This window comes from Malaclemys terrapin, chromosome 3 (assembly GCF_027887155.1).
Source record: "Malaclemys terrapin pileata isolate rMalTer1 chromosome 3, rMalTer1.hap1, whole genome shotgun sequence".
NCBI lineage: Eukaryota > Metazoa > Chordata > Testudines > Emydidae > Malaclemys > Malaclemys terrapin.
The window spans coordinates 161,300,094-161,323,595 of record NC_071507.1 but is presented as its reverse complement, the minus strand read 5'-3'; the positions used below and the strand labels follow the sequence as shown (position 1 = coordinate 161,323,595).

Here is a 23,502-nt window from a genome sequence, read left to right as displayed (position 1 = left end):
AAATTTAAGTCACTGGAAAGACTCCCATTCATTTCAATGGGATTTGGATCAGGCTCTATGTGCAGTACTCAGAATGGTAGTTAAAGGCAGCATATTGAAGTCATCCACCTTTCAGCTACAGCTTCTCTGAGATAAGGCTCACATGGACATTTATAAAGGCTACTAGAATTACACCATTCCATTTAAAATGTCACCAACAGCCAAGTCTCTCTGATGAGAAACTTGTGTGGCCTTTGCAGAAAGCTCCTAACATCATGTTGGGATTCCACAACTTCCTGGAAAGTGTATGTCCTTAAACCTATTTCCAACCAAAGAGTAACTAATCACAAAATTTATTATTACTGTTAATTTCACTAACAAGAAAGAGCCAAAAAGAAACATATAAAAACATATGTGCCCCTTCTTTTGCTGCCCCAAGCAACAGAGTGCAGTCAAAAAACCAAAGATGCCAGCAGCATAACAAGCAATTAAAGAGCATTTCTTTGATATATTTATGTAGGAGAAAGATAAATCATTCAATCTGACATTGTCAATAAACTTAGTATCCTGAATCATTTCAGGATCAGTGAGGAAATCCAGTGAAAACTCAGATCAAACCATCCCTCCAGACTAGAAGAAATTATTTACATATTAAAGGAGACCAGGTAATAATTGGTAATGCTATGAAATTGGCTGTGGCAATCCTCTATGAAAATTGAATTCACTAAGTTCAAAGGAAATTTAAAAAAAAAGTGGAACCAAGTAATTTAAATACTGGACCAGAAGCCAAAGAACTGAATGCCACTACTGCAGAGAGTCATATTTCTTAAACATTGACAATCAAGGAGCAGTAGAGACGTTAGTTACAAGTCTACAGATAAATCTATTTTACATGGATTTTAAAAAGGAAGATTCAGACCCAAATAATCTCATTGATCTTTTATACAAACAAGGCTTATCATGCCAGGACATAAGGCATGATTTATCTGATTTTTTCAGAAAGCTGCTTGCTGGCTGTAACAGGATCCTAGCTTTAAATTCAGCATGTAATTGTGGGAATATCACACTTTCCAACATTCTCCTGCATGACTAGTTTGCTAGACAAGGCCTGATTGCTGCCTATCTACTATATGGCTTGCCCAGACTTTTCCAGGTGACGTACATAAGTGCAGTTCAATATACAGTAGTTCTGTTCTATCCAGCTAGTTTACATTCCAATAGAATTTTAGCACATCTAAGATCCTTGCCATTTTCCATTACCATACTGAAGCTGTGCCAGAGAGAATCCCTTTTTCCAGTCATCAACATTTCTCTTACAAGGGATACTGTAAGGATTGAAAGGCTCCAAATTTACATTACTTCTAAAATTACATTTTGTTTTTAATCATTCCTAAACTAAACCTTTCCTGCAGCATAGTTAAACTGCTGGGTGCACTCCCAGAACAGCAAACCCAGGCTCTGGATTTCTCCACTGTTGCAGGTCTGAGTGAATGTGATATGTGCACATTGGTATAGATGGCGCTGTTTCTCCACTCTTTGCCTGTGTTCTGATCTTACATACAATAAAGGTGTTGAAATATACACAAATCCTGCTCTACAATCTGTTCACAAGAACAGGACAAACAGATAGGGCAAAGGAGACAGCACAAAGGACACATGTGCTCACCTTTTTTCTGTATGCCTACATGCTGGCAAGCTAAACTTGATCAGTTCAATTTTAGACCTAGTGGCCTTGACAGTGTCTCTTTAAACTCACATCCACTATTTGTCTGTTCTAGACTGAGTTGGTAATCTATTCCCTAGAGAGTATTTAAAAAACAGAGTGAAAATCATTCTGCCTTAATTCCATATTTAAGAGTAATTTCCTAGCTATTTGACTCTGTCCCTTGTTGTTGAACTCCTCAACAGCATGAACAGTCAATCTCATTCCACTTCACAAAATCCCTCCATAATTTCAAATACTTTTACTAAGTATCTTTAAAATATTCTCCTCTACAATGACTGCAAATTCAATCTCGTCGACCTTTCTTCATAACAATGTCAGGTATGATCCTAGTTGCCCCAATTTACACTCACCTACCCAAAGTCTTGTACATCAGCAACAGTGGATTTACATTCTTCCCCCTTGTCAATCCATCACAGCATTCTTGCATGGATAGCTTAAGATTTTTCCTTTTTACAGTAACCTCTACATCCCTTCCAGATCACTATACTGCCAGACTACTCCATTTCTGTTGTTCTCTCTATTTAAGATTGTTGCCTCCAATCTTATTATGTTGCATTTTCTCCATTATTCTGCATCTCTCTTACAAAGTCCTGTCATACAAAACATACAAATCTTTGTGCCTTAAGGTAAATACACTCTTGTTCTATTTCCAACATTGATGCTGTTAGCAAATCTTGTTCTTAGGTTTATTTAGATTTATAAAATGAGATCAGATATTCTCAGAAGCCCTAAATCAGCAAAAGATCTTAAGCATACGCATCACATTTGGCATATGAGTAGTCGATGGAACTTATATATGACTGTGTATAAGGACCATGCCGCATTAGGGCCTTAGTACACATATGATATCTGAAATGTAATAATTAAACAAAGCAAAAGCTTTACCAATTGGCTCCATGTCAAAAAGACAGCTATTCCAATTCCCTAGCTCACCTACAGAAAGAAGAGCCTCAGATCCATCTAATTAACATATCTCAAACCTTTATAAGCAGAGAGCTTGAAAGATCAACAAATTCAGGTTCTGTTGAACCTGTTGAGACAGTGAGTTCCAGAGTCAAAGTCTAGTAATTGAAAATGCTTTCTCCAACCCCATTCAATTTAAAGTCTGCAAGCTGCTCAGTTGATTTCAACTGCCCTGGTACTTGAGGGGGAGAGGTAGACTCAAACTACATAGAGGTTAGTAGGTCAAAATCAGCACCCGGAAATCCTGGGAACCACAGCAGGCTAAACAGGACGATTATGTAAGTGGTTAGCACATTTTGCATTAGTTATTTATTGTCAACCAAATAACTTAAAACAATCATAATAATGTTCCCAAAACCAACCACTGAAATACTCCACTTGTCATCCTTTACTTGCTGGACAAGCTGCAGTTATTACCGCTTTGTTTTTAAGTTTAACACAACAATCTCTTCCAACCTTTTTCTGCAACTCTTCACCTTTGCACATATACTTTGATGTTGTAAATTAGCAAAAGTCTTTTTTAAATATAGCATAATAATAATACATTCTAGGAATTCAAGTTAATTAACAAGCATGCCAATTCTCTTTACAGTCACTATCCATTACTTAGATAAAATCATGTAATACTGCTTACACATTCAGTTTGAAAACTAATTTATTTAAAAATCTGCTAAAAGAAGTTTCAATTACTACACCTGCCTCTGATTCTCACCGCCAATTTCTGACAATAGTACAATCACATTTTCCGATATTTAAAAATATTTTTCTCTCCCCTCATCCTGTGTGAAAGACCCATTCCTGTAGGGCAGAGGTTCTCAAACTGTGGTCCGAGCTCCATTCAGGTGGTCCGCAGATAGTTTCCTCTACGGTGCGCACCTTGGCGGCTGCACACAAGAAAATGAAGGGCCACTCACCTAATTAGTGGAGCCGCGCAGGTGTGGCTCCATGAATTAGGTGCCTGGACCCTGGAGAAGATGCATATGTAAGGTGAGGTGGTGGCCTTGGGGGGAGAATAGGAGGTAGGTGGGAGGGGGCAGTGGGGTGAGAAGAGGGGGTGGGAGGAATTTGGGACGTGCCGGGTTGCAGCAGCCAGAGAAAGGTGACTTTCCCCAGCTCCAGGGCTGCACTGCCGGGGAGAGATGGCCCTCCTTCCCAGCCTCAGCTCTGTGATTGCTGTGGCAGGAGAGAGACCCCCCTCCCTCACAGCCCCAGTTTGGGGGCTGCCTCGGCAGGGAAAGAGGGCACATTCATCGCATTAGAAAGGTAAGACTACTGATATTAAAATATGAGTTGTGTGCTTTTATTTGTAGAACAAAAAAAGTTCATTATTAATTTTTTGTATATAGCGCTTTTATACAAAGCGCTTTACAATAGTTAGCTAATGGTACAAACAACATTTGGAAAGATCATTAAGTGGTCCACCAACACCCTCAGCAATTTTCAAGTGGTCCGCGAAAAGAATAGTTTGAGAACCACTGATGTAGAGAAAACTAACTAAAAGACTATATGATGCCAACGTGAAATTAACTATACACAAAGTGTACAAAGCAAGCAATATGAAAAAAAGATAAGGGAAAGTATTTTTCTCATCTCTTTCAGCTGCAGTAACCCCAGATGTTGTCTGTAACAAGAGTAGGTAAAAAATAGACAAAAGTATGATTTTTAAGATAATGGTAGCCCTTTAATTGAATCAATTAGCAATTGTTTCCTGTATCTCATATCCAGGTTTTGGGGGGAGGTTTTTTTTTTTTTTTTTTTTTTTTTTTTTAAGGTAGTGGAAGGATCACAGACCTAAAGGGCATGGGAGAGAGATTCTGAACTAGCCTCAACTTTGGTGAATTGGACAAGTCACATACCATCACATTTTGTTCTCAATATAAATATTAGTAATTTTACAGGCTCTGGAAAAATCAGATCTATGAGATTGGGCCTCATTCCCTGGGCGGAACTTCACTGAATTCAGTAGGACTCCACATACGAGCAGGCATCTGCCTGTGTGGACTCCATTGAATTCAGTGGGGTCTACTCATACGGATCCAAGTGTGGAACTGGGGCCCTATTCAGTAAAAATACTACCCTCCCCTTAGCACTTAATGTAGGCTATGCAGAACCAAATGACTCTTTGTTGAGTATTTACAGAAACTCTCATAAGATTATTATTACGTATACTACTGCAGAACCTAACATGTGCAAGGCAGTTTCCAAACACTGAGTAAGACACATTCCCTGCCCCAATATCCAGAAAAGATAATAATGCTATCAGAAGTGAAAGTCTTGATTCCCATAGAGTATGTTTTATTCTGGTATATTTTTATTACCTGAAATAAATAAATGCAATGGCTATAAACCCATAGACCAAAGCGTTACAACATTAATTTAGGTGTGAGATAGACGCATCCCACCAGCTCTGGTACCAGCAGACTTCCCCAAAACAGCATCTACTTTGCAAACAGTTCTCATTGAACATGAGGCGTGGAGGAAGTATGTCAGAGCATGTACACTTGGTGACAGTACAATTCTACTAGTGCTCCCAACTCAAATCACTAATGCTTACAAGGTGCACCATTTTCTTCCCAGCAGGTGCACCCCCACTGCCTGTTTCCCACCTCATAGTCCCTTTTTCAGATACTCAGCTGCATATCTGTTTATAAAGCTACTGTTAAACCTCCCCATGTAATCTCACATTTGGATTACAAGCTGTCAGTATACACTTCACAGTCACCTTTTCACTTGCTCGTTTAATGTATACCTGCAGCATACTGATTATGAAGATAAGTGAAGTGTGGGATGCCATCAGGTTCAAAGATAGAACTGACATTTATTTTGCCTCTTTAAATATGTGAGAGAGTCACAAGGGCAGTAAAAAGGAACACATAAATAGATTAATAAAGAATGTCAACCAAACATTCAGGGGTGCTGGAACAATTTGTATAATGGGGGTGCTGAAAGCCATTGAACCAAACTGTAAACCTTGTATATACTGGAATCCACTTCAGCCAGGGGGTGCTACAGCATCCCCTGCATCCCTAGTTCTAGCACCTATGCAAACATCAGCAGGTTTCATATTACAGCCCAGCCTGTTGCTTTGGTGCTATAGGACATCCTAAGAGAAATCGTGGGATTGAAGATCACTAAAGAGGATGACTTAACTAGTGTAACAAAATTACTAATATAGGTCTGACAAAGTATCTTCGCAGAGAGGAACTAAGAGAATTCAATGTTTGAAAACTGTTTTGCCAGAGGAGGACTGCTGGATGGGGCCAATAATAGCGTAACTAATCAGAAATTAATTGTTTAAATTACTAAACTGGAATGTTAATGGACTCCTATCAAAAGCTAAAAGTTATGAGAACTTTAAAGGATGTAAGGCAAATATTATTACATGCCTAGACTGGACACCATTAAGAAGTAAGTAAATACCACACTGACTTGAACGCAATATTTCCTATATATAGGGCCTGATACTGCATTCCTTGCATACCCAAAACTTCCCTTCACTTCCACAAGAGAGGGTGTGTGTGTATGTGTGTGTGTGTGAAAGAAATGCAGGAATGTGCCCATTGGAATATATAAAACAATAGCTAGGGCATTTACTTTTTTAGTGGTATTCACACAGCATGAGAAAGCAACTGTGAAATTAGAAAATGGCTGACTACTGTAACCATACTTCATTTTTGAAAAGCTGAACAACATGTCACTTTGTTGAGGTCTACACAGGTAAAATATGAGATCAACAGATAAGACTTTATTCTGATTAAAGCACTTGACTTCAGCAGTAGTTTTTCTTGGGAAATTAGCTAGAAATTAGATGCTAGACTTCCAATATTATTTGTTTTTCTTTAAACTGAGATTCTTATTCTGTAAACCCAACCCATAATGAAGCTATACATTTACATACGTGATTAGATATTCAAGTCACAGTGGGCACCCTTAAAAATTTAATATTTACTTCTCCATGGGTTATAAATGTGTTTAATTCTGAGCTCCATTCTTCCCTTATGCTCACTTCTACAGTCACATTCAGGGTAACTGAGAACAAAAATGGGCCCTCTAAGTCTAGGAAATATAGCTGTGGAGTAAAATACTGTGGTATGGGAAACATTAGATGTTCGATATCACTTTGTACAGAGTACTAATATACCAACCTATACTACTCCCATCGGCACCAGTGGCACAGTTCACGCTGGCTCCAGTGGGAGCAGGATCAAGATGGTATATTTCTAAACTAATAAATAAATGAGTAGTTATATTTGCATAGATCAGAAGTGTATAGATAAAATATAATTCAATGAATAATTTAACAATTAATTAAAAAACAACACTTAATTGCGAATGGTACAATTATATCTTATCTGTTAAAACCTCAAGAAGGTAAATAATTAAATTTTAATTAAGTTCCATGCTAACCAAGTCTTAATTGCAAATAATAAACTCATAGAAAAGAGAATGAATTAATAAATTAATATATTAGCCTGCTATAGATAAGTAAGTTAGTGCTGAGAAAATAAGAAACAATTAACTTATATTTCAAAATGGTTAATTTAACTCCCAGTAGGGAGTACAATCACTGTACCTACTGAAACAAACATTCTTCTTTATAACATAATGTAACTTTCCAAATTTCTCACTTTTCACATATATGTGGAGAATATTGGTCCATGGTCCATGGTCATTGGCAGAGAGTGCTGATACTTGTCAAAATCAAATACAGGTTCATTAGCTGAGACCACAGAATGGAAAAAGGAGGTACAGACAGACAAGTAATCCAGTGAATGAACACTGAAAGCCATCGAGCTTCATTTACCCCTTGGTGTCAATATTAAGTGGGATAGGGAAATCTTTCAAAGCTTCTGCAGAAGTCTTTAGGCATTTTTTGTGGAGAAGAATTTACATTCCTTTTCAAAGTACTGCTGTACTTTTTCATTTGGCCAATTATTTTATTTTTTACACTAATTAGAGTTAAAAGGGAGAACCTTAGGTTATAAGGAAGTTACTGACATGATTCTATAATCACATATCCATGTAATGGGTAGATTTTATGTTCAAAGAAACTGACATGACAAAACAAAGATACCAGATATGAACTGCTATCTAGGAAACGTCCACACAGCAGCTAAGCACACAACCAACAATCAGGTGAAAAATATTATTTGTGCTGAAGGTTCTGTCCCATCAGATTTTAATTAATAACATGATATGCTTGTACATCTAATATACATTTATTCATTTCTGTTAAAGCAACTGAGCACCTACATAAAAACAGTTATTAAAGAAAACTGTGACAAGGGTCATAAGACACTCAAACAGAGCAAAAGTGTTGCACACTGTAGAAATATACATTTATTTAACACATTTTATAAGGCTAGCTAGCATCTCTCTTTTAGTCACTCCATCTTAATCCAATTCCTAATTGAGTTTGCATATATTAAGGATGATAAAATTAACCTCAGATCTATTGTATAATTTTTATTTATTTGGTGTGTAGGCAGATGTTACTGATGTGTGTTTGCAGGCCTCTGCAATTCTGTATAATCTCACACTCTGAATCAGTCCCTGGCATTCTATAGGAATGTCTCACAATTATCTAGTCATCCTCCTTAATATTTTCTACAATTCTAAAGATCCATCAACCTGCAATAAAGTTCTGAGGTTGCTCTCCATCTGCTTCTCAAACAGACATGCATTCTGTGAAACAAAATGGAGATGCTATTGATTTTACTTAGGAGTGACAGACTATTGAATAACTAGGATACACAATGTGGTGATCGATTCTGAGACCAGCATGCAAATTTGCAGGGAAAAGAAAGAAAGAGCAAGGCAAACAGGCCTTAAACCAATAACAACTGATGACAAATTTACTCAGGAACTTATTTTTACATTCTTTTGAGAGAAGATGGCACTCAAAGGGACAAATTCCAGCCACACAAGATTTCTGAAGTGAAGCCTAACTATGTAATAGATAAGTTAATGCAGAGAAACTAAAACTTTTCTCCATCTGCTGAGAGGCCAGTAGGTCCTGCTGAACTATTCAAACATATGAAAGGTCTAAACAAAAATCTGAATTCTCAGCTATGCCCTGTAAATAAGTGGTGAGCATAGGGTGACCAGATGTCCCGATTTTATAGGGACAGTCCCGATATTTGAGGCTTTTTCTTATATAGAAGCCTATTACCCCCCCACCCCGTCCCGATTTTTCACACTTGCTGTCTGGTCACCCTAGGTGAGCATAGCTGGAGGGGACAGGCACAAAGAGCTATATGTGGGTGTCGGAGAAAAACACAGTTCTCACTTTTTGTTTGGGTACAGCAAGTCAGATGCTTTATTTCTCTCACAACTGCGCAGAGGGAGAGAGCTAAGCAGGTCTCTCTACAGGTAAACAATTACAGCAAGCATTTATACCTTTCATTACAGACAATAACAAGCAACAGCTGCATTTTGTTTATACATAGGCCATCTTATTTTTCTCACTTGTTTTGACTCTAGCCTACATACAATATTTTCTACACATTATCTACACAAGGTCGCAATGTCTAAGGGCACAGGGAAGAATAAAAAAAAAAAGGGTGATATTACAGGCTTGAAATGAGACGGATGGGGAAAGAAAAAAATGAGTAGATAGAGAAGAGAGTAAGATTAAAGGAAGAGAGAAAAGCATGAAAGAATAAGACCACCTTGTCTCCTCCTCTTCTCTCTCTTTCTGTATCTCCTTTCTGAAACACATATTTAAAAAAAAAATTCTGCAGCAACACACACCTGCCCCCAAAGAATAAATGTGTTATTTTTAAATAAGGTGCTCCAGGGTTTCAGCATCAGAAATAATGACAAAGTATTGAAAAATAGGGTAGTGCAAGGTAGCAAAGAGCAATTAAACAAATATTTTCAGAGCTCCTTACTTTCAAAGCAAACACAAACATATAGCACTTGAACTCCAAAATATCCTCTCCAAAAAACAAAAACAAAAAAGAGAAATGAAACACATTTCAGTCTTACCATTTCTAGCAGACAAAGAGGTTGTAGAGTGCATCTTTTACAATCCTTGAAGAAGCAGGGTGGGACTCCTACCTCAGCAGAACACTTGGGATGAGAACTGTCTATCACCTGGCTAGAACACTACATCCCCAAGTATTGCTACCATGTGACCAGAACACAGGCTATCATTGACAATAGTCATTTGTTAGGTGCACACAATAGAGTGAATTATGCTGTATGTCTCCCCTGGATTCTCCATGGATTGTGCCCCAACCAGCAAGATCCTGGACATACTAACTACCGTCCCTAAACAGATGTGATAGAAATTGTCCCGTAAATCACTACTTTAGGTCTATAAAGGGCCTTGCTAACAAAACTCACAGGGACATAGCATGTGCTGCATCTCATAAGAGGCACAGCACAGGGATTATGGGGATGCAAGAGTTGATTTATAACCTGATTCTGGGACTGCCACCTCTGGATTATGAAGATTCCTTTGTCTGTCTCTGACTTATCCTTTCCTGTGCTATGAAAGGGGCAGCACAGAGCTGTATATGGCAGCCTTACACTGCTTCTGTACTAGGAGAATGTTTCCCAGTGGGTTGCAGAACCCTTACGGCCAGAGATGTGTACAGGGGCCGAATGGGGCCCAGTATCAGCCACGTATTTTTTAAAAAATACAGCCCTTAACTCTGTTACTGTTGACATCTCAGATTACTAAAATTGAAATAATTTTTGAAACCTACAGTTACCTTTTCATCATACATGCTATTTGATTACTTTGTGCATTTCTCTCAGCTTGGCCAATGAAAATGGACTGGTCCATTTCACTCTTGTTTATAGTAGTTGGGCCCAACCTTCCACCACCACTGAAATCAGTGGCAAACCCACATAAACTAGATCGGGAGCAAGACTGGGTCCAGGCTCCCTAACATGACTCTCATGAGAGTGTGGTTTTAGGCTTCAAAACACTGCAAGAGAATGTTCAGCTAAAGAAAGAAAGAAAGAAAGAAAGAAAGAAAGAAAGAAAGAAAGAAAGAAAGAAAGAAAGAAAGAAAGAAAGAAAGAAAGAACAGTTTCCACTATTTCTAGCCTTATTAGCTTAGACAAAAACCTTATTTATTTAAATTTTATGTTTACAAAAATCCAAATTCGAGGTCTTAAACTTTAAGGCCCATTTAAATAGAATGATACAGTAGGATGTATTTAATTACAATTTCTGATAAATATTTGTTTACTAGATATTTCTGTTTGTATTTACAATTACTTTAAATTTTGTATTAAAGGACACTCTCGAAGAGACCCCAGATAGGTAATCTCTCCTCCCCCGTCTCACGCACAAAATTAAAACCATATCTCTAAACTATTGTGGATCTTTGGGCTCTGCTGAGTTGCCAGGTTGCTCACTTGGTGGGAGGTTGTGTGGCTCAAATTTTTTAGAATATACAAAAACAGAACTCTATTAGGATTCCGAGTTTCATGTGTTTAGATTCACCAGCAGGTTTGGTTTCGGTTGCATCTTCTAAAAACTCAAGGAGCTCAAGTGAAAAAATTTAAAGGGAATCGACTGCAAAGATTGGTAACACACTTCCAATTCTGCAGCAGAAAGTATCTAAAACTCCTCCAGTATCCTCAGTGCAGCCACAGCAAAGAGAGATGACAAAATGATTAAATAAGCCAGAAAAATGTAGGTGACATGTTTCACAAAATGTGAACATAAGCAAACCTTTGCAATGGTGTTTCAATATTACTCTCACTAATTAAACCTTAGTTCTGACAGTCTGCAGATACATTTTAATTTAATGTGACTCACATATGAATTCAATCTTTGCCTTACACTACTAGCAAAGCAAGTTACATGAAACAATCACACAATCTGTTCCTCCAAAGAAATGTCTGGGCTAGACGGCTGGCAATGAAACAGCAGATTGAATTCAGAGCTGAAGGGCAACGCTGTGAAGGTGAACTCACAGCCTTCAATTCTCCGTTGACTAAAAGCTGCACATGTTGCTAAAATGATATGCGCTGTCCCTGGGGCTAAGTTCACTGCCATCCACAAGAAAGCAGCTGAAAAAATATTTTAATCTTTAGAAAGCATTGATTTCTAAACCATGAACAGCACATTGATGCCCCTCGAGTGGTCCAGATTCATAATGCTCAAGGACACTTCCCTCCTCACAAATTAACCAACTTAGTTCCTTCTCCAAAGAAAACTGAATCATTTTAATGTCATACATAAACACTCAAATCACGCTGCCATCTGAGATGCTCTAGCACTTAGGGCAAATGCATTTGCTAGGACCAAAAAAGTTAACAGCAGTGATGCTTCATTTTCTCCATTACCCCCCAAAACCTCAGAATCTTCCTCTCTTGCGTTCTTTGTTCCGCAGCAACACTACTGCGGCCTCATATCAAATGTTTAGTAAACCCACATTCACCCAAGGTAATATTCCATGTCACTGGTATGACAGAAACATAAACTGACCTTCATGAGGTGTTGATTTATCCATTTTGTGAAGGTTTTCTTTTGTACTTTGTCCCGTTCATCTGGGGAAGGAAAAAGGGGAAAAAGAGTTTTCAATAGCTCTAAAAATAATATAGCACTGCAAAAGGTTCTGCATTGCTGATTTTATTAATATTTACAAATAAACACTCTGGTAACGTTAGAAGAGAGAAAATCTGTGAGACAGCTACATGAACTAATTTAAGTGGCACTATATATAACAGCAGTGTTTTTGTGTACAAATGTTCTTGCAATATCTCATTTTAATACAAAATATTTGCTTAGGCCAAGTCAAATTAAAGCTTTTTGCATGCAAAATATCAGGTCTCCTCTCCAGTAAGATCAGCATGTCTCCTTCTCTTCTGTTAGTAATACTATCAGGAAGATCACTCCCCAGAACCAAGATTTTGGCCTTCTATTCTCAAGGTTCCACTAAAGGGACTAAGGTGCATATAATAAGAGCCATGACCACTTGGGGTAGGCCCTGTAAAATCTAATTAATCATTAAACCATTTGCCAACAGAAAGACTATTGACTAGTTATTTGACAACAAAATACTTTTTGATCATGGGACCTTCCTGTTCCAATATGCAGGAGTGTCAGGCACTTTCATTTAAAGGTTGTATAGTCTTGAATTTTTCCAGCCCTAAATGTGGGAACGGATGTTCACTACACTAACATGAGGCTCCAGCTGCCAGTACTTTCTTAGGTGGCAGTTTTTAGTATTAGCAGATTTCCCCAAAAGACTGAGGCAACAGAATGGAAGCAACAGAATAAAACAGTAAGATTTTATCCCATCTCTGGATGGAAAGTATGAATAGGCACTTCCAATAGTCACATTAAAGAATCAGGATCTTTTATATTGGGCTACAAAGGAAAAGAGGTATGTGGGTGGTGAGGGGTGTTCCTAAAATGATAGATAGCAAAAACAAACTGTTCAAATCTCACTTTAATGTTTGCTCCCGTCCATATCACTGATCAGAACAGATTTCCTACATCTATGCATAAAGGGCAAGATAAGGTTTCCCACCTGAATCATTGACTTTACCAACCAATACAAAATAGAACTAAAATCCAAGCAGAAATCTCATATGAATGCAGACTCAAACATACTGTGTAATCACTAGACAACATTATTCTAAATTTAAGATTAGATGGCCTCAGCAGGCCTGCAAAATGGAGGAGGGTGCCAGGAGCCTCTAACTCTTTTTGCAGCCCGTGCACAAGGTAAGGACACAGTTGTTACCCTTGTTATAACTTTCGGGCAGTGGCTGCCCTCTTGCAAAAGGTGGGTAAAGCAGTGAAGCTGCCCTCTCATGCACCAATTACTAGAGCTGGCCTACCATGGGAGAGCAGGCTGCACAGCAGATATGCTCCAACTGGACTTCCCCTTAGTGTAAATTGGCTCTGCGCCATATCCTACTCAGAGCCTGACATGATCTGATTTCACTTTTGCTAATATAAATCTACACTGACTTCAACTGGCCATAAAACAATATGTAGAGCTGAGTTAATTTTAATTACATGATCTGAGATTTTAGATCATTGGCTTGATTTTCAAAGGAGCTGGGCACCTTTAGTTCCCATTGACATCAGTGGGACTTGTGGGTGCTCAGCAACTCTGAAAAGAAAGCCACATATTAATAAATAACAAGCAATACCAATGTATACAGTGATGACGATCTGTATATTGTGCTTAGAAGGAAATAAAATGTATATGTACAGCAGGATCTCTCTCTTTTTACTCTGAAAATAATAAACTATACAACTGAAAAACAAGGAATCATATATGTTTAGTTTCACTATAGCTCAGACCTTGACTTGTAAATTATCACCTCAGTCATCTTCTAATCTAGGGAAAGTGAATCCTGTCTGGAAATTAGGAGACCTGAATTCTACTTCTTACTGATAATGTGATTTTCAGCAAGTCATTTACCTATGTGTGCATCAGGGTCAGGTTATACTGGGAATCATAATACTTAGCCACCTTTGTAAAGCGTTTTGGGATCTTCACATGAAAGGTGCTATGTACACAGCAAATGCTCTTATTCATTACAGGCAAATGCTGCTCATAATATCTGGCCTAATGAGAGGGCCCACCCAAGAGGTGGGTGTCTTGGCAGTAAGTGGGCTAAAGAAATCCTTCTCCACATACCGAAGACTATAGAGCTGTCCTGCAACCACTAGTCTAGCCTGAGAGCTAATGTATCCTTCACCGCCGTAATAGGAGGTCAATGGCCAACAGCTCTGTACAGGGGTGGATCCATCAGCCCCATCCATAAACACAGCAGGGGAATCCCACGAAGCAGGAGCTTCATGGTACACAGGAATGCACTCCACCTGTGCAAGCTTGAGAGATTCTTTCCCTTGAGCTCCTTGTACAATGGAACTGCCGCTTATTCACTGATTTGGGACCATTCATAATGTGTTTGAGGGTGTGAAGCAAAGAGGCCAGATATCAGAGCAAGATTTCTTCCTCAGCTACTGTCATGACCAAGAGGGCTAATGAGAGTCTTTATGATTCTGACAGTCTAAGGCAGCAGAACTAACATATTAAGACTTATTTAACACATGAAAAAAAAGCATTCCACTTGGACAACTGCAACCCAGAGAATGAAACATTCTGAGGTTGAAACAGACATTGTTAAATGTAGATGATTATGGTGGGGATTGAAATGTAATGTGGATATATGGTATATAGGCAGCGTTCATTCAAAGCTCTCAAGCTTTCCAGACCCTGATGTGCAACACAGGCCCCCAAGATGTGTGACAAAAGTAAGGGGCACAACAAGGAATATTTGAGGAAAAAATTGGCAAATTAATTGGTCCATTCCCACATATAAAGTTTTTTATAACCTTCATTTAGCAATTCAGCATTCTTGGTGTCAGTAATTTACCATAATAAGCAAGAATCCCTGGTTTGGTAAATGTAGAGTATAAAAAACTGCATTACTCAGAAATGATAGAAAATCAGAAATATTAAGAGTTTTAACTATTTTGTTATGGATAGCTATTTAAAATTAATGTGAGTTCTGCAGATTATGCGATTTAATATTCCAGCTCCCAGGTTACAAATGTGTCCCTGTTTTGGTTGCATGAATCAGTTATGACTACAACAAAAGTTTGTATTTAGGGCAATGCTACCATCACAACAATATGACAAAAAATGCACTTTGTTCCCTGTTATAATCTGTAGTGTTAATTTTAAGTCTATTTTAAATATTAAAACATGTAAAAGACTGCTGCCTATAATATATATTCCTTAGGAAACTATTTAATTAAGGAACAATTTTGTATATCAATGCATTGTCAATTCACCTATGATGAACACAAAAATGTAGTGTGGCAGAAAACTGTCAGCTGTTAAAGACACGAAAAAGATAGAGACAAACAACTTTAATATAGTTTTGGTAAAGACCAACCTCTTCAGAAATGCATTTAACCTGCCTGATCTCAAAATAAAACATAGCAAACTAGGCATACTGTATGCAATGATTAACAACTTTAAACACTGTGGTATAAATATAAATTTCAGAAATGAAACTCAACCTACTGTATGAAAGTCTCTAAAGAGTGATAGCACTTGCTCTTTCATGATTTCTGAGAAATTTCTCAGAGTGTAACAGCTCTGCTATGCTACCTATTGCAGGTCTTACAACTTTCCTTTCCAAAGCAAACATGCTACTATAAGTCTGGAAAATGCAAACCATTGTAAATACTGTACTACTAACCCATACAGCACATTAGTTCCACCAGTTTTGTATTCCATTCCTCCCCGTGTTTAAAGAACTGCCCCATCATTCTTTAGGAAAACTTGCAGATAAGTTCCCGAAACTTCACTTTCAAACGTCAAAGGGTTTCTGTATTTTCTTTGCAGGAAAGAGAAGTCAGAGTGACGATTGAGGCTCCTCCTGGTAGATGGAAAAGTAGTAACTCCCCTTTTTTAAACAAACATTAGCAAACATCCGTCCTGACTGCTGTTAGAGCAGGCAGAATACTAGCCCTATGCATTTCATTCATAAGAAAATGAAATATATTACATTAAATATATTTGTCTTATTTTAACTTTAAATTTGTAATTACAAATGAGAGTTCAGTTTGCGAGCTCTTCAAAGCAGGGGCTGTGTCTTCCTGTACATATGAACAGTACCTAGCAACTTGTGGAAGCTACCATAATGTAGATAAATAATAATTCATTAATTAAACTGAGTTTCTGCAAATTCACCAGTTCTAGTGGACAGACTTTTCCGTGTCCCCTCAATAATCAGGCATATAGAGACACAGCACCGCATGAGTTTCTATGCCTGAAAGGCTCCTCAGTTTCTCCCTCCACAAATTCCAGGAAAAATTTCTACAGAATGAACCAATCAACATTCACCTTAACTATCCCAAGCTAGAATGTACTAGTACTCTGTGTAGATTTCACATCAGAAGATCTGTAAAAAATCCAGATTTTGCAGTTAAGATGCATCTGATCATCAAATCCACTAATCCATGCAGATAAACTCAAAGAGCCAGAACTCTTAGTTTGTTCATAAACAAACTAGGGAAATGTAACCTAGATGGAACTACTATAAGGTGGGTTCATAACTGGTTGGAAAAGCGTTCCAAGAGAGTAGTTATCAGTGGTTCACAGTCATGCTGGAAGGTCATAACAAGTGGGGTCCCGCAGGGATCAGTTCTGGGTCCGGTTCTGTTCAATATCTTCATCAATGATTTAGATAATGGCATAAAGAGTAAACTTATAAAGTTTGCGGATGATACCAAGCTGGGAGGGGTTGCAAGTGCTTTGGAGGATAGAATTAAAATTCAAAATGATCTGAACAAACTATAGAAATGGTCTGAAGTAAACAAGATGAAATTCAATGAGGACAAATGCAAAGTACTCCACTTAGGAAGGAACAATCAGTTGCACACATACAAAATGGGAAATGATTACCTAGGAAGGAGTACTACAGAAAGGGATATGGGGGTCATAGTGTATCACAAGCTAAATATGAATCAACTGTGTAACACTGTTGCAAAAAAGTAAACATCATTCTGGGGTGTATTAGCAGGAGTGTTGTAAGCAAAACACAATAAGTAATTCTTCTGCTCTATTCTGCTCTGATAAGGGTTCAACTCGAGTATTGTGTCCACTTCTGGGCACCACATTTCAGGAAAGATGTGGACAAATTGGACAAAGTCCAGAGAAGAGCAACAAAAATGATTAAAGGTCTAGAAAACATGAACTATGAGGGAAGATTGAAAAAATTGGGTTTGTTTAGTCTGGAGAAGAGAAGACAGAGAGGACATGATAACAGTTTTCAAGTACATAAAAGGTTGTTACAAGGAGGAGGGAGAAAAATTGTTCTCATTAACCTCTGAGGATAGGACAAGAAGCAGTGAGCTTAAATTGCAGCAAGGGCTGTTTAGGTTGGACACTAGGAAAAATTTCCTGTCAGGGTGGTTAAGTACTGGAATAAAGTGCCTAAGGAGATTGTGGAAACTCCATCATTGGAGATTTTTAAGAGCAGGTTAGACAAATATCTGTCAGGGATGGTCTAGATAATACTTAATCCTGCCATGAGTGCAGGGGACTGGACTAGATGACCTCAAGAGATCCTTTCCAGTCCTACGATTCTATGACTCTATCCCCAGGTACACCAGTGCAGCTTTCTGCCATCTCTCTGCTCCATCCCACCTGTCACAGGAGCTGCCTAAAGAGCCACTGCTGCAAGTTAGAGCAACTTCCCAAGAAGCTATCCCACTAGCAAGGATCAACCCCACCTGACACTTCCCAGAATATCCCTGATGCCAGCATAGGGAGAAGCAACTGAGGATTCCACTATGTGTTAAGAACATGTGTTAAGACAAGGCAGTAGTGTAAAGGGCTTACCAGAAATCAAGTATCTGACCCTAAATAAATATTCTATATGAGAAACACAGTGGGAGAGCTGCAGAACTGAACTAATTGGAAAGGCATACAATATCACAGCATTTTGTACCCTTTTCCAGTCACATCCAAGAATGCATCCACAATGAGACCCGTAGTATTTGCTATAGAAAAAGGCCAAATTTCCCTCTCAGAGGAAGATTCTGAGTTAATCCAGGAGGTAGCTTTTCGTAAGTTACAACGTATTCTGTATGGCAGGCCAAGCTTTCTGACAGGCTGTGATAATTTATCCGCCACGCTTTGAATGATGGGCCAAATAACAAATTGACCCAGAATCTGAGGCAACCTGGACAACAGCTTGGAAGAGTTGGACAGAAGGTTTGTGAAACAGGTTTGATCGGGGTAAATAAGTACCATCAGTCTTATATTTTCATAGAATCTTTGTAATTAGAAAAGGTGAGGAGGACATAGCTAAAAAGTGAGGAGGTATTATTACCCGGTTTTACAGGATGGGAGTTAAAGTACAAAGAGATTACAGTCAAAAGTATCCACTCTTTTGGGGTGCCCAATTTGAGACACCCAGCACCTGGTATTTCTGAATACTTCTCATTATTTAGCACTTTATACTTTCAAAGCACAGCTCTCACTGACTTCAACTGCAGCTGTGAATGCTCAGCAGTTCTTCAAATCAGACCCCAGAGTATCAACTTGGGCACCAGAAAATGAGGAACACAAAATTAGTGACCACCTGTGAAAAGTTTGGTTTAAGTGATTTGATTAGCATTACTCAGGCACTCCATGGCAGAACCAGGGGTAGAATCCAATTCTCCACAGCAGTATTGAATGGCCTTAACCATGAGAGGTTTCAGAGTAGCAGCCGTGTTAGTCTGTATCCGCAAAAAGAACAGGAGTACTTGTGGCACCTTAGAGACTAACAAATTTATTTGAGCATAAGCTTTCGTGGGCTACAGCCCACTTCTTCGGATGCACAGAATGGAACATATAGTAAGGAGATATATATACACATTCAGAGAACATGAAAAGGGAGTTGTCCTACCAACTCTAAGAGGCTAATTAAGAGAAAAAACTTTTGTAGTGATAATCAAGATAGCCCATTTCAGATAGTTTGACAAGAAGGTGTGAGGATACTTAACATGGGGAAATAGATTCAATGTGTGTAATGGGTCAGCCATTACGAAAGCTTATGCTCAAAAAATGTGTTAGTCTCTAAGGTGCCACAAGTACTCCTGTTCTTTTAACCATGAGACTGTCCCTTCTCTTTCTGCATTTCTGACTCATTCACTATATACCTTCAAAGGGGACTTCTGAAACCTAAGGAACTGGTACTCATTTTTACTCTTCAGCATGGACTACAAGTCTGCAGGCGGGGGTCCATGCTAGCAGACATGATCAATGTTGATGCTGGCAGACATGAACCACCCCAACCAGACCTACACTGTCCCAGACAGGATCATATTTGATAACCTCTATCTGGTCTGGGACCTACTCCATCTCACATGTAGGGATGGTCTGTCACTTGCCCTCCTGTCCCTAGACCAGGAGAAGGTGTTTGACAGGGTGGATCACAGGTATCTCTTGGGTACTTGGCAGCCATTTAGCTTTGGGCCCTGCTTCATGGGGCTTCTCCGGGTGTTGTATGGTTCTGTGGAGTGTCTTGTCAAGCTCAATAGGACTTTGAGCAAACCCATCACCTTCAGTCAAAGGTTATGTCAGGGCTGCCCATTGTCCATCCAGCTCTACTGCATCATCAAGCCCTTCCTCCATTTCCTCTGCAAGAGGATGATGGGATTGATGCTTTGAGAGCCAGACATGCATATGTTGATTAAATGCTCCTTGAGGCCGAGGACCCTGGAGACCTAGCATGGGTGGAGGCCAAGCCATCTATTCAGCAGCCTCCTCCACCTGAGTCAACAACTCTGGCCTGATAGTTGGGGATGGGTGGCAGGTGAGCTCCCTTCCACCTGCGCTCTAGGCCAACTGGTGAGGTAGAGGTCTGCTGCTCTATCTGGGTGTCTACCTTTCTGCCACCGATCCCTCCCCAATGGAGAACTGGGTCCATCGCGAGGGCAGGGTAGTCAACTGGTTGTGGAGCTGGATGAAGCTGCTCTGGTGCCTTTCCCTTTGGGTGAGAGTGCAGGTGCCCAACCATCTAGTCCTGTCCATGGTCTGGCATCAGTTTAACACCCTGGATGCCCTAGCCAGCCTCTAGAATAAAATCGTGGAGTTTTTCTGTCCAGGGCTGCACTGGGTCTCTGTAGGTGTCCTGACTCTTACCCAGGAGAGGGCAGACAGGGCTTGGTTTGCTTCCACAGCCAGGACCACGCCTTCCAGCCCTCAAGAGACTCCTTTTTCATGCAGATAGTCTGGAACAAAGCATACTAGCTAGCACATGCCTTCTTTCACCACTTCCAAGGGCTCCGATATGACTGGCAGCTCAAACCCCATCTTCATGTGCAGACGGTGGAGTCCCCTTGGTGTACCAGAGGATGGCCCTGGCTGATGCCACCAGACTTGGAGACTTCCTTGACTACAATCGGAGGGACTAGGTGGACCCTGCGGCGTCCGACCAATGCATGGGGCTGCCTATACTCCATGTCACCTGTCATGTGCTCCAGGAGATGAGGGCAGCCTTGCTTCTTACTTCTCTTGCCTTCCATGAGTGAGTCCTGTGGAAGGGTACTCCTCACCCACCCCTCATCCTTGAAACTCATCATCTGGCACTTGCCTGAGTTAGCTGAATGACATCCATCCAGTCTGTCTCCAAACTGCACCCAGAGAGCATCTGTATCTGTTTGTGCTTCATAACACCCATTGTTCCTGCCCCAACACCAAGTGGCAGGACCTCCTGTCTTCTAAGGAGGGTGAGGAACCCCACGGATTAATCTGTACTCCATCCTGGTTCCACAACCTGCCAGGGATATTAGTTGGTGGTTCCTCAATGGAGCAGTGAGCATGGGCATGTAACTGGCATGGTTCATAAACTCCCATGACACCTGTCCCTTCTGCAGTGAGAAATAGACCTCGATACACATCTATGTAGGGTGCATCGATTGTAGCCCCTCTTCCCTTTCTCCAGAACCTCTTACTGAGATTCTGGATGCACTTCTCCCCACATGTCCTCTTTATGCACACCCTATGAAGTCATGGGACTGCCTCATCAACTTCCTCCTGGTGCTGGCCAAGATGGCCATCGATCATACCAAGAGGAGGAAGCTGGATGGGACTCAGATAAGTTATAGAGAACTGTGGGGCGTAGTTCCGGTCCCTTATCTGATCACGTCTCTCAGTCTCTTTGTCCAGTCAGTCCCTGTTTTTCCCCTGCACACCAGCTCCTTGTCAGATCTGTCTCCCCTCACTCCTGCCTCCATTCCCTCCCCTCCCCGCCCCCCGCAATGGTTTCTAGTTCTTGTGTCCTGGTCCAGCCAGTCCCCACCATTTCCTCATGACTTCCCAGTCCCAGTCTCCTTGCCCAACCAGTTCCAGCCTCACCTTCTCCCCCCACCAACTCCCTTCTTCCTGTCCAAGAGTTCCAGATTTCCCAGGACTGTCCTTCTTTGTCCCACAAAACCCCCATCCTGGTTGAAGTGGCTCCTGTCCTGAAGGGCTGGATGGGCTCAGTTCCCCGTCCTGGGCATTGTAACCTGGGCCCTGGTTCTCAGTGTCTCAGTACCATCCAGGATTGATCCAGGCCCTTGGGTGGGGGGCATGTCAAATTTGAGGGAATGGCATTGCAACCCTATGCGCCAGTTAAAGTTTGACCAGTTAGAGCTAGGGAAATTTATAAGTAACTGAACACAGGGTTTTATGTTGGGAAACCTTAATAGGTGGCACTACTACCCCTGCCTATTATCCCTTGCTGAGTACTCTCAATTCTAGGATGAGTTTTATTATGTACAATCTTTCTACATGCCTTGTATGTCAACTCCTTGGACTGGAAATGTACTACCTATTTGAAACAGTGATTTAATTAAACTTACCATAGTTATGAAGTACTGAAATCACATTAGTTCCCATCTGCTATTCTAAACTGGACAAACTTGAATCAAATTAAAACTCAAACACACACTGAATGGTAAAGTAAATAAATACACATCTGTGCAATGCAGCTCTGAGATATTACCATATCAAAGTGCTATTCTAATCCACATAGGGACCAAATCCTGTATATTTTTGCAATAATCAAAATCCCTATTGTATACTTGCTCACTAGTAAAATCTGAACTAAACTGGGATTCACACACCTAACAAACTATCAATGCCCTGAGATTTTGTGGGAAAAGCTCAAAACTATTTTCTGAAAAAAAAAATTAGGGGCCTGATGTGGCGATCCCTGCACATCCAAAGCCCTCGATCAGAATTGAAAGAAGCATTGTGCATGTAAGGGCTGCAGGACTGTGCCCTCTATAGGTAGGATTAACATTTGCTATATGGAATTAAGTATTTTTAGAGAGAAATATTATGGGAAAACACAGAACCACATGACACTTTCAAATTAGTTTCTATCTTTAAAGAAAATACGCCTCTATAAGCCTCTATTCAACAGCTTGGTCATTCATCCGTAATAAACAACTCCATACAAATGCAATGTTTGTCAGGGAAGACTGGATTCTCCTCTAAAGAATATCGGCAGACAGTTCTTTTTGTTATGTTCCAAAAAACAACATGTATATTATCTAATTTCACAGGCCAGTTTTCTATTCTGTGATGGGTTCTTCTAACACAGGTCTATTCTGTCTCTCTGTGTGTGTGTGTGTATATATAATATATATATATATATATATATATATATATATATATATATATATATATATATATAAATAAACTCTGCTGTATTGAATTGAAATTCACAAGGTTGTTGGTTTTTTCTTCTTTAAGTTCCAATATTATCAGCACAACCGTGAAGACTGAAGCTCATTACTTCTTTTTTACAAGGACTGAATAGAGGAGAAAGACTTGGATTAACTGGAGAAGGCCGTTGGGAAGAAGAACAGGAGTACTTGTGGCACCTTAGATGCATCCGAAGAAGTGGGCTGTAGTCCACGAAAGCTTATGCTCTAATATATTTGTTAGTCTCTAAGGTGCCACAAGTACTCCTGTTCTTTTTGCGGATACAGACTAATACGGCTGCTACTCTGAAACCTGTCATTATGTTGGGAAGAAGGTCTCATTTGCCAAACAGAAAATTAGCAGAATATGGAGTAATGTCTTTGCATTAGGGGCAGACTGGAAGGAACACATTTTGGAAAATTAAGAGGATAAAGGAGGGCAAGGAGGAAGGTGATGGTGTGGATGTGAGGGGCAGAGGTTAAGTGAAGTATCAGAGATGACATCAAGATTATGAGTTTATATGATGGGAAGGACTGTAATGTTGAGGGTATGTATATTGATTCTGAAGAGAGATGAGACCTCCAGGAGGAACTATCAGAAAGTCACAGAGAGATGTAGGACTAAACAGAGATTGTTACT

General features: G+C 39.8%; 1 protein-coding gene across 10 annotated transcripts in view; it reads right to left on the bottom strand.

The window, feature by feature from the left end:
- DST (dystonin) overlaps positions 1 to 23,502 on the bottom strand; it is a 432,436-nt gene that overhangs the window by 266,071 nt on the left and 142,863 nt on the right. For all 10 annotated transcript variants that reach the window (XM_054022022.1, XM_054022027.1, XM_054022023.1 and 7 more), the window contains one exon: positions 12,123 to 12,184. In XM_054022022.1, the coding sequence (XP_053877997.1) occupies positions 12,123 to 12,184 (62 nt within the window). The remainder of the gene's footprint in view (positions 1 to 12,122; positions 12,185 to 23,502) is intronic.